The sequence below is a fragment of the Salvelinus fontinalis genome, chromosome 3 (assembly GCF_029448725.1).
Source record: "Salvelinus fontinalis isolate EN_2023a chromosome 3, ASM2944872v1, whole genome shotgun sequence".
NCBI lineage: Eukaryota > Metazoa > Chordata > Actinopteri > Salmoniformes > Salmonidae > Salvelinus > Salvelinus fontinalis.
Genome location: NC_074667.1, coordinates 21,637,464 through 21,650,225, shown reverse-complemented (window position 1 = coordinate 21,650,225; position 12,762 = coordinate 21,637,464). Strand labels below are relative to the sequence as shown.

At 42.9% G+C, this 12,762-nt stretch overlaps 1 protein-coding gene across 1 annotated transcript in view; it reads right to left on the bottom strand.

The window, feature by feature from the left end:
- The window catches only part of LOC129840945 (alpha-1-syntrophin-like), a 63,362-nt gene that overhangs the window by 21,688 nt on the left and 28,912 nt on the right, over nucleotides 1-12,762 (bottom strand). Inside the window, exons 3-5 of the mRNA XM_055908998.1 lie at nucleotides 4,170-4,356; nucleotides 3,030-3,219; nucleotides 333-463 (exon numbers count right to left, since the gene is read on the bottom strand). Of these exons, the coding sequence (XP_055764973.1) occupies nucleotides 333-463; nucleotides 3,030-3,219; nucleotides 4,170-4,356 (508 nt within the window). The remainder of the gene's footprint in view (nucleotides 1-332; nucleotides 464-3,029; nucleotides 3,220-4,169; nucleotides 4,357-12,762) is intronic.

Here is a 12,762-nt window from a genome sequence, read left to right as displayed (position 1 = left end):
TCTGGTTTCAACCCTACACAGTGTGACACTCCCACATGTGTTAGGTGACAGGCACGTACACACTTATACATGACTGGTTTAAAGTTACAAAATCTTGCAAGGTTAAACCTTTCTAAGTGTCTTTTCAATACTGTTTATGTGATGTACTGTATCTGCCAGTTCTGACTGCATTATTTGCACTGGAAAGCACTGGCAAATCAAAGATGGCCACCATACCCGGTTCCATTGCTCATCCCTTTAAGAGAGCATGTCCCTTTAAGAAAAGGTAGCTTTTTGGGGAAATGTTTGGTGTGTACCTGGGGCTAAGGTTTTAGATAGTGTGTGTGTCCTACCTGGTTGTGATTAGTGGGTGGCTCTTGACTGGGCTGTTGATGCTGTCTTTAGTGTCAGGCAGGGTGGGGTATAGCAGCAGGTCTCTCTCAGTCAGCAGAGCCAGCACCGGTCTCTCTGGACCCTGGGTCGCCTTGGGGGAGAGGACAGACAGACACACACACTTTTTCTGAATCAAATATCACAACACAACTACCGGTCAAACGTTTTTGAACACCTACTCATTCAAGGGTTTTTCTTTATTTTTACTGTTTTCTACATTGTAGAATAATAGTGAAGACATCAAAACTATGAAATAACACATATGGAATCATGTAGTAACCAAAAAAGTGTTAAACAAATCAAATTATTTTATATTTGGGATTCTTCAAATCCTTTGTCTTGATGACATTGTCGCATATTCCAATGCTTCTTTGACAAAAGGTTAAGATCAAATATTAAAGTACAAACAAGGGGATTTGTAACAACATCATTTATTCAGCAGAAACAACAACGAGTGTCTAGTTTCTGACAATTTGAGGGCAGTTACATTTCGCTCCTTTCATCCCAAAATGTATCGATTTGTCAGCATTCACGGTAGGCAAGGCTGCTTTACAACATTGAAAGAAATATATTCTTTGTGGAAAATTCCATGTGTTGTGGTGCTTGACGATAATGTTCAGTCCATCAAGGGCTTTTACTACATTGTTTTTGGGTTTTCAACAATATGAACCGAGTCCAGAATTAAAAAGCAGTCTCTATGGCTATTCTCCATAAAAATAATTCTGATTCCAGGACTTAGTCTGTCTCTGGGAAACCGGCCCTATATGTTACATTCCTTGAACAACGTTAATTATTTTTCCTTTTTAAGGCACATACTACCTATTAGATGGTAGCTCCTTAGCACAAGGCTAACGTTAATGCTAAACCTATTCTCAGAAAACACAGAAAGTTGCTTTCAATAAACTAAACAGACATGTGGTACAGTCTTCAGTCGGCTGCTTCTAGGCTAGTCGCTAATGCATTTAAACAGAACACAGTGTTAGAGTCAGTATTTCATTCTGTTCATTGCTAATCTGGCTTTCGCATTGCTAAAATGCTAAATGCTGAAAAATATACATAGGAAAAATTTCAACAACAAAAAAAATGTGCCAAATAATAAATGTCCATACAAATGTATGTATTACAAATACATTTACAAATGTATGTTATGCATTAAAATACATTATTTGTGGATTTTGTTCCACATACAGTGCATTCGTAAAGTATTTAGACCCCTTGACTTTTTCCACATTTTGTTAACGTTACAGCTTTATTTTAAAACTGATTAAATCGTTTTTTCCCCTCTTCAACCTACACACAATACCCCATAATGACAAAGCAAAAACAGGTTTTTAGAAATATTAGCAAATGTATAAAAAAAAAACGCTACAAGCTTGGCACACCTGTATTTGGGGAATTTCTCCCATTCTTCTCTCTCTCTCTCTGCTCCGTTCATCTTTCCCTCGATCCTGACTAGTCTCCCAGTCCCTGCCGCTGAAAAACATCCCCACACCATGTTTCACCGTGGGGATGGTGCCAGGCAGTGAAGGCTGCTGAGGGGAGGATGGCTCACAATAATGGCTGGAACGGAGCGAATGGAATGGCAACAAACACATGGAAAGGTTCTTCCATCTCCACAGAGTGACCATTGGGTTCTTGGTCACCTCCCTGACAAAGTCCCTTCTCCCCCGATTGCTCAGTTTGGCCAGGCGGCCAGCTCTAGGAAGAGTCTTGGTGGTTCCAAACTTCTTCCATTTAAGAATGATGGAGGACACTGTGTTCTTGGGGACCTTCAATGCTGCAGAAATATGTTGGTACACTTACCCAGATCTGTTCCTCGACAAAATCCTGTCTCAGGGGCTCTACGGACAATTCCTTCGACCTCATGGCTTCATTTTTGCTCTGACATGCACTGTCAACTGTGGGACCTTATATAGACAGGTGTGTGCTTTTCCAAATCATGTCCAATCAATTGAATTTACCAATCAAGTTGTAGAAACATCTCAAGGATGATCAATTTTGAATCTTCGAGTCTCATTGCAAAGGGTCTGAATACTTATGTGAATAAGGTTTTTCTGTATTATTATTTTTTTATAACTTTGCAAAAAAATCTAAAAACCTTTTTTTGCTTTGTCTTTATGTATTGTGTGTAGATGAATGAGGATACAAATGAATTTAATCAATTTTAAATTAAGGCTGTAACGTAACAAAATGTGGAAGAAGTCAATGGGTCTGAATACTTTCCGAATGCACTGTATATCCTATAATGCATTCCCCCCAATGTTCTTTGGAACACACTCAAGGGACACATTAGCTGACAAACCAATAGAAAGGCCTTTCTTGGTTAGGGTTGAATAATATAAGTAATTGGGTTCAAATACTATTTGAAATCATTTCAAATACTTTATCTGTGCTTGATTGAGCTTGTCTGTTGCAATATAACAAATAGAAAAGTCTCAAAAGTGCAAAGCCCGCCCATCTGGCACTCCTGGCACGCTAAGGGCTCAGACACAACAATAGTTTTTGCTGGCGGAGAGTATTTAGCACATCTGAACAGCCTTAAAGCAAATGCTCAAAGTATTTGAAAGATTTGAAATATTATTTGAACCCAGGCTTGCCTGCCATATAAATTCATAAAACCAAACAGAAACAAAAATGTGACCTTTGACTCGTTGTACCTGTTCAGTGATCCAGCCCATGTGTTTGACCTCCAGGCCCGCCTGCATAGCCCTCAACTCATCCCTGACGCGGGGAACCAGGCCCAAGACCCCTACCTGGATGGCGTTGTACCAGGACTGGGCCATGACGGGGTCCTTGGCCCTCAGGAACACTGAGCTCTTTCTGCTGGACGAGATCACCTCAAAGTACCTGTGTGAAGGGGAGGGGACAGAGGGAGAAAAGAGAGGGGACAGAAATTGGGGAGGAGAGAGACGGGAGAGCGAGAGACGGGGAGAAATAAAAGAGGTAAGAAGAGAAAGGGGGGAGACGAACACAAGAAAACAGTATTCACTGTGGTCAGGTCCCTTGTGAATACACTAAAATCCACATTTTGATGACCCTTGAAGTTGAGGAGTGTCGATTAGCTATCCTCCTGTGACAAATTAATTGACATACTATTAAAGGAAAATATTCTCATCCACTTTACCTCTGGACAAAGTAGTCATGGTAACTTGACGTGAGGTGATTCTAACCTAAACATAGTTTGTCGGGTATTTGTCATTCAAGGTCTTTCATACTTGGAAAAATAAACACTAGCCCCCTGGTATGCTCCACAATGTGTTAACATTGACCGAAACGTTGGTTTGAGCCCCAATAAAGCTCATTGTGGAGAATGCAAGTGTCCAAAAACCAGTGTGCTTCTTTTTGACTGAATTTTTCATACCAAAGGTGAGATACAAAGAGAGATGAAGTAGGACACACACTAGTGCTCCACTACATACCTTTAACTAAGCTTAGTAAAACAAAGCTTCAGTCATTTTCATCAGGTCATAGGCTACTAAAAGTCAAACCAACAGGGACGGCAGACGGAGCTCAGAACTTGCTGTGAAAAAGGAGATAAAACAGAGCAGCACTACTTTGCTTCAGGTGAAGTAGGGTGCTCGTTAACTCCAACGGACCTTCGTTTCTATTCCAAAAGGAGTGCCTTGTGGGTCTTTTGACTTGATGAACATCTTACTGAATTCAAGATTACAAGCCATTGTACCCAGTTTCTCTCTCTAACTCTCCCTCATCGTGGAACTCAGTTCCCCATTAGCCTGTGCCAAGTCCCCAACAACCGAATGCTCCGGTTTTCAGGGACTGGTTTTCACCCGCAGTACCTGTTCTCTGTGTCCGGGGGGCACTGTTTCCTAGTCACCTGGCACATTTTCAGCGATATGGTCCTGGCCTCCAGCTCGGCAGGGGCGTGTGCGCCTTTCTGTGATGTGGCAGGGGGGGAATCCCAGGGTAAGGGTGCGCCGGGGGAGGTGTTCTTAAAAAAGGCCGACATCTCCTTGATGTATTTCACTGAGAGGAAAAAAGAGAATTTGTATTAAGGAAGGTGTCATATAAGGTGAATTGCAAGCCGTAAGAACAATTATGTGGATTTTGGGGTTTCCCAGACACAAATTAAGCCTAGTCTTGGACTGAAAAAGCATACTCAAAGGAGGATTTTAATTTAAATGGATTTTTAATCCACGACTAAGCTTAAACTCAGTTATAGAACAATTGAGGGTCGGTTTCCCAGACCCAGGTTGAGCCTACTCCTATACTAAAAATATCCAATGAGAATGCTTTTTAGTTCAGAACTACGCCTTATCGGTGTCCGGGAAACCGCCCCTCAGTGTTTAGCTGATGGAGTATGGAGAAGGTTAATTAGCCAAATGGAGTTGGAGTTTGAACTATAGCCTTGGCTCCTATCAATGTTGCGCATTTCATGAGCGAGTATTCTCTTTCACTGCTGTGACCAAATCCTGATCCTCTGCTCGCCTTGCCTGTCGTTCAAGCACCCGCCCTCTGTCTTACACATGCTTCTTACACATGGCCTATGCCCACACAGACGCACCACAGCCAGCCTGCTCGTTCACTCACCAGACACACACACTCACATGGCAACCGCACGCACACACGCACAAACACACATGCATGCATTCAAGCCCACGCACACGCACTCATATGCACGTGTACGCTCAAACACACAAACGCACACACAGCCTCCTCCTCCTCCAGAGTGGTGGCAGTTCTGCTGCCCACTAGGCTGTGGTATGGGGAGCCAGTGCAGGCTGGGGTATAAATAGACCAGAGGACGGGAGAGAGGGACCAGAAGGGTACGACTCAGGTTTCACTTGGGAGGTGTGAAGTGGTCCTCTCTCAGGGGACAAACAGAGGCTTCCTCTGACCCCAAAAGTCAGTCAGTCAGTTAGTCTCTAAGAGACCTACCAAAGAGTCAGAGGCAGCAGTGTGCTCCAGTGTTTTCCGTAAGCGCCGTCCGTCGGCTAAATAGCCGATAAAAGAATATGTAAGCCGGCTACTTTTTCCACTTCATGAATGAAGTAGGTTTCTATTCATTTAAAAGTTTCAATTCGCTTGTCAGAAAAGACAGTTTAGCCTTCTCCAGCTAGAATGAACAATATGAATCTTCTAGTGATCTATTGATAGGTCAGGCGCCTGTCAGTCACAAAGTGAGCAATGAAAGGGAAATATTGCTGGTTTGTCAGTCTGCTGCATGTCCCGCCTCTCGGTACATGTGTTATTTTTGTGAGCTGTGGTTGGCTACAGTCTAATTTCTTTTCACGGAGGAGGGAGAGCATGATGCTTATTCATCGTTTCCTGTGAGTGAATTTACACGTCCCATGTAATGTACTGTAAGTAATAAAGATGAGTTGAAATCCACTTAATTTCTGTTTTGTGGCACATTCATTTATTTTTTTTTAAAGTCAGTTAAGAACAAATTCTTATTTACAATGAACAATGCATAGGAACAGTAGGTTAACTGCCTTGTTCAGGGGCAGAACGACACATTTTTACCTTGTCTGTTCGGGGATTCGATCAAGCAACCTTTCGGTTACTGGCCAAACGCTCTAACCACTAGGATACCTGCCGCCTTCTTTCAAGTGTTTCATAGGCCTATATAGTCACGGAGGCGGGGCCCATAGGCTATTTACTGTGCTTTGATTGACAACTGAACAGCAAGTGTTGACTAATTCATAAAAGGTGTCAAACTGACTGAATAAAGTAAAAGGTGTCAAACTGACTGAATAAAGTAAATCTCCTTTATCCCTTTGCTATTTCCAGGCTGTATTACGACCGGCCGTGATTGGGAGTCCCATAGGGCGGTGCACAATTGGCCCAGCGTCGTCCGGCTTAGGGTTTGGCCAGGGTAGGCCATCATTGTAAATAAGAATTTGTTCTTAACTAACTTGCCTTGTTAAATAATGGTTAAATAAAAAAGTACTTAAAAAAAAATATATACATCATACAACGTAGTTATATGTCCATGGTATCGCATCGGGACAAGTAAACCAAAGATCTTATTTGTATTTTCCTAGGATTAGGGAAAAAGGAAACCGCACATTGCTCTTGATAGTATCACTGATCTTTAATAAACTTTACGTATCGGCCTCACGGCCTTCGTCAGAGCTTTGTATTTTCATAGGATTCAAAGCCCATGTTGAGACTTGCCTGTGATCACTGAAGACACTCGTCAGTATAGCCCAGTGATGGGTTCATTTGGCTCCCTAATTTGCATACTGGTAGGGTACTAATGCTATTTTCCGATTACCTGCAGATAAATTATGAAAACACTCGATGAAGATATTGAATCCTCAATACAGGAACAATAGGTAGTGGAGAGAGAGAGCCTTATTCTGGTCCAAAATATGATAAAATAAAGCAGATTGAAGGTTATAAAAGCTAATGTCATAATACTAATATGGTATTATAAAATGTATTGCTATAGGACTACTGATTTGATTAAAGTGTCGACAATGGAGTAGTCAACAGTTGCTTTCTGTGTAGTAAAGCCCATGTTTAACACCTGCTTCATTATTCAATCATACCTGTAGGTTTATTCATTGTTGCCTGACTGTATAAAAGTAAGGGTGCACAATCTGGTGGGGGTCCTCCTTCATTTTTAAAACAATTTTCCTGCAATTCTATGTTGTTTCTCAACAGGGAATCCATGTTTACTTGACAGAACACAACCTTTTTTTTAGGTTTTTGCCACAATAAACGTCTTTTTGGCTGCCTACTCCATGTACTTACGGGAAACACTGATGCTCTCTATACTGTATATCTTGCATTCTCTCTCTTTCTCCCAGTCCCCACCCCTCTCTCTCAATCTCTCTGTGGCATAATACATGCTAGTCTAACACCCCTCACACTTGTACCAGACTACCAACATGGTTACCTGGGCAACACTTTCACACCACAAACTCTGACCCACACACACACACACACACACACACACACACACACACACACACACACACACACACACACACACACACACACACACACACACACACACACACACACACACACACACACACACACACACACACCTGACAGCCCACCAGTGTTTCAAGCCTCGATGACTCCTGGATACTATGCTTCTACCATGCTTCTAATTGCCCTTCTAGAGTTTAGCCTAGCTTCCCATTTGTGAAGTAGCTTAGCCGTGTGTAGAGTTCTGACAGGGAGAAGCTATATTCCCTACAGTGAGCCTTCGATCCCATAGAAAACACAGTTGACAGTGCATGTCAGAGCAAAAACCAAGCCATGAGGTTGAAGGAATTGTCCGTAGAGCTCCAGGACAGGATTGTGTCGAGGCACAAATCTGGGGAAAAATGTCTGGAGCATTGAAGGTCCCCAAGAAGACAGTGGCCTCCAACATTTTTAAATGGAAGAAGTTTCGAACCACCAACACTCCACCAATCAGACCGTTATGGTAGTGGCCAGATGGAAGCCTCTCCTCCGTAAAAGGCACATGACAGCCTGCTTGGAGTTCGCCAAAAGGCACCTAAAGGACCCTGACAATGAGAAACAAGATTCTCTGGTCTTTTGAAACCAAGATTGAACTCTTTGGCCTGAATGCCAAGCGTCATGCCTGGAGGAAACCTGGCACCATCCCTATGGTGAAGCATTGTGGTGGCAGCATCATGCTGTGGGGATGTTCTTCAGCGGCAGGGACTGGAAAACTAGTCAAGATCGAGGCAAAGATGAACGGAGCAAAGTACAGAGAGAACATGATGAAAATCTGCTTCAGAGTGCTCAAGACCTCAGACTGATGCGAAGGATCACCTTCCAACAGGACAACGACCCTAAGCACACAGCCAAGACAATGCAGGAGTGGCTTCGGGACAAGACTCTGAATGTCCTTAAGTGGGCCAGCCAGAGCCCGGACTTCAATCCGATTGAAACATGTCTGGAGAGACCTGAAAATAGCTGTGCAGTGAAGCTCCCCTTCCAACCTGACAGAGCCTGACAGTTCTGCAGAGAAGAATGGGAAATGCTTGGCCGATACCGATATCAGATATTTTCCTTGCCTAAAAAAACAATACCGATAGAGATAACCGATATTTAAAAAATGTGCGGCCTTTTAAGAATTCTAGTACAGTCAAGTAGTTAACACACACACACACACACATGGATGCAGTGGTCTAAGGCACTGCGTCTCAGCGCAAGAGGCATCACTACAGTCCCTGGTTTGAATCCAGACTGTATCACATCCGGACATGATTGGGAGTCCCATAGGGCGGTGCACAATTGGCCCAGCGTTGTCCGGCCTTGGCCGGGGTAGTCCGTCATTGTAAATAACACACACACACACACACACACACACACACACACACACACACACACACACACACACACACACACACACACACACACACACACACACACACACACACACACTGACCAAAAAGTAATTTTGTTGGCATTTACATATGTCCCCATTACCAGTAAAACATAATCAAAACCCATTTCTTTAACTTACTTGCTGTGCTGTTTCGTTGTTCATTTGTTCAGTCATTTCATTCTCAACCAGAATGTCTCATACTATGGAACGCCGTTTGGGTCTTTGCGTGTCAAATAACACTATCAGGACCTGAATATGACTGCACGTCACATAATAATTTAACACGTTCGTAAATGTACGTTGTTATTACACATTGATCACACTATCACTCCTATTTAATATGTCACGTATGCTATGAAGCTGGTAAAGTTGTCTCGCGCACCTACAATGCTGGTCATAAAGCTAGCTAGCTCATGGATGCGAACAATGTTCTTCCCCAAAAACATAGCAAAACGACATAATCTGTTTCAGTAGCTACAGTTAGCTAGCTAACTATATAGCTAGGTGTCATCATCTAAAATAACCATAATTCATAAGACAGTTCTTATTTAATTAATGGTGGTCAGACCTATCTATGTTAAGCTAGCCACAATAAGGATTAGCCACAATAGTGGACATTGCCTTCAAAATAAAAGAATGTCATTGACAGTGACGCAAATTAACACAAGTGGTAGAATTATGCCATAAATGAATGCTAAATGAAGTTGGAATGTTATAAAATCAACAAAAGACAATAATTTGTTAATTTTACAAAAATCTGTTGAAAGCACACTGGATGTATTATACTTTAGAATTGCGTTTAGGTCATACTTATTTCACTGTACAGCCTTACCTATGGATCAATGACATGGGGTATCAGTCTACTCAGTGACACCCAGAGAGCATTAGCGTCGTAGCTCTTATTGCGGGACTCTGAAAGAACTGTGAACTGAGGCCCATTTATTGTCAACATATGTGTTTTGAACACTATTCCCGAGGAAAAACAATACTGTGTGTCATGCCTGATCCCGCTCCCGCTCCCTGGCGCTCGAAGGCGCCAGGCTCCCCAGCATTACGCACACCTGCCTTTCCCCGTCACGCGCATCAGCGTATTATTGGACTCACCTGGACTCAATCACCCGTTTATTACCTCCCCTATATTTGTCAGTTCCCCATCTCTGTTCCCCACTGCTGCATTGATTGTCGAATGTCGTTGTTTTGCCCGTGTGCTGACGTTGTGCCTGTCTTGTTTCATGTCTGTTCCTTCTTAAATGTTGACTCCCAATACCTGCTTCTCATCTCTGGCGTCGGTCCTTACACTGCCTGGATGTTTTGGAGTCTGATAACTCTGAGGAGGACGTTGGGAAAAAATATCTTGTGTATTGAGTAGACTGATACCCCATTTCACTGATCCCCAATCCTTAGGTAAATCTGTACAGTACAATTTGAATGTAAATACACACAATAGGCTGACTGGGGAGGTGATTTCACACAGTCACAGTCCAGCGATAAGAGCTACAATGCTAATATTTGCGCAAACTCTTCACAGTTGTGTTCTGTGTGTGTCACCGAGTAGACTGATACCCCATTTCATTGCTTCACATTGTTTAACCTTGTTTAACATTATCTAGTCTAAATATGGCATGATTCCACCAATTGTAACCTTCTGCATCACTTTCAAAGAGTGAAGGCAAACCGCAAATTCCACTATTGAGCCTAATCCTTATTGTGGCTAGCTTCACAACACATAACCCGGTCCGGTCGAGCCTCACTAGCCAGATGAAGCTAGCTGGTTGCTTATAACGTTAACTTTGGGCAACAGGGTTAAGAAGCTGGCTAGCTATGTATTTTCATGAACTAAAGTTCAATTTCAATACGTGAACAACAAGTGGCAACCTAGCTAATACTTCCTCACAAGAATTCCTAAATCATTGCCAAGAATAATGACAATGACTGCAGTTTCTACTGGTCATTGTTTTCAGGATGGTTGTATTGGTGCTAGCTAGGTACCAAGCTAAAGCTAGCTACCCCAGAAGTTGCGGTCGAACAAATAATGCTTTATTACCAATGCGGTATTGTAAACACATTGTTCGTGGCCGGTGTTTGCTTGTTTGCAGACTTTTTTTTACAGCTTTGACAGTGCTACTGATAGTAGTGGTGGCGCTTGGCTTGTACATGCAAATTCAGAACACACAACATTCTATAATCTAACTGTGTTATTTGACGTGTATCTTTTTTGACACGCAAAGACCCAAACGGCGTTCCATAGTATGTCGTGAAGCTAATAGCAGTGACACTATTACTGTGTAACTCCGGGAGGGCAACATGTGTACCAGTCGGCGAAAGCCAACATCACCCACGACAGAGAGTGCTTGATTGTCAAGTGCAATGAATTCCATTATTTTGGAGTTAATGGATTTCGCCTTTGAGTTGTCTCGCTGAAATGTTCTTATTCTTTCAAATGACTGCTCGACTGCTCGATCCACCCAGCAGACATTGTGGGCTAGGTTAGGAATGCTGTGTTGCACGTGTAGCGCAACATTTTACGTGGCGTCATTACGTACCTACCTCAAATAGGTATGCACGTCGGCTTTGACATCGGTTTTGCACATCGGCATTAAACTAGACATTGGGCCGATACCGATGTTTGCTGTAACGTAACAAAATGTGGAAAAGGTTTGGTGCAGGGTAGAGTACCGGGTGGGAGCCGGCTAGTAACTAAGTTCAGGGCAGGGTACTGGGCGGAGGCTGGCTAGTGGTGACTATTTAACAGTCTGATGACCTGGAGATATATTTTTTTCAGTCTCTTTTTTCAGTCTCTAAGTTGTGCCAAGAGCACTTTTTTTTTTTGGACAAGCTATGTTTTCAAAACTGTTATTTTCACATGAATTCTGATTATTTCCAGGGATACACAACATCCTGAAATCTATGTACATCTTTGTTATAAATAATACTATATTTCCCTTGACAGAGTGATGCTGAATGTAAAAAAGTGCTAAATTTACCCCACTCTCCCTGTTACAGAATCCCCCTGCCGAGGGCGCTGTAGGACTCATTTCCAGCGTGTGTTGTTGTTTATGTCTGGCTGGAGCCGCGCTGTCTGACTCTCACTCATCCTCGCCCTTTCTCCTCCTCACGTGAGAGATCGATATCGCCTCCAGCTCATAGCTTCAGCCAATCGGACAATAGCTATGTGTCTCACCCCTGTGCACGCTCTAACCATGCAGTCTCTCCAGGTTCTGATTGGCTAGCCAGCCTGACCCACACTCTCCACGGGAGTAAATATTGCCGTACCTGAACAGTGTTATTCCAGTCTGTGAGTATGGGTGGACATACGTATGTGCATGGAATGCGTGAACCCAGAAACCATACCCGTGTACATACCAATGTACATACCCATGTTCATCTTCTCCTGTGTGTGTTAACTCTCGGGCTGCTTTAATTCCCCTCTAACCGGGGGCGGTGTCAGTGAGTCACAAACCAGTAAAATATGTAGAGCCGGGTCACTCTCTTTCACTCCCCTGCATGAGACAGATGTCTTTTTATTTTCAGAAGTTTCTTCAGGTAGCTTATATACTGTATAACCCTTGGTGTTGGTAGATGGTGCATTGTAGGTACTGAGTGAATGGGCTTGGATGATAAATTAAAAGTAGGTAGGCATACATATGTTTGGATAAATTCCCATTATCCAAAGACTAGGAGCGGGAGAGATTCATTGGTATTTTCCAGATGAATAGTATTAGGTATTTTCTATTTCTCTACATCACTAATCGGAGCCAATGGAAAGGGAAGGGAGGAGGCCACCGCTGAATAGCTTGGCCCTGTAGAGAGTAAGAGAATGCTGGGGTGGAAAATATGACTAAGCTCGATTCAACCAGAGGCAAATTATGTTTAACAGAATCCAAATGTTTCCATGAATACCAGTGGCGGCCACATTCAATGTAGGGCTAAATTTAGCTGAAACAGCACTGTTATTACTTTAGCTTATCTGGCAGGCCTCGAAAGTAGTTCTATGTGTGCGTGTGTGGAGTTTCTTTGCTCCAATTGCAGAATCTCCCACTAAGCTTTTCTTTGGGAGTCTTTACATTGAACTC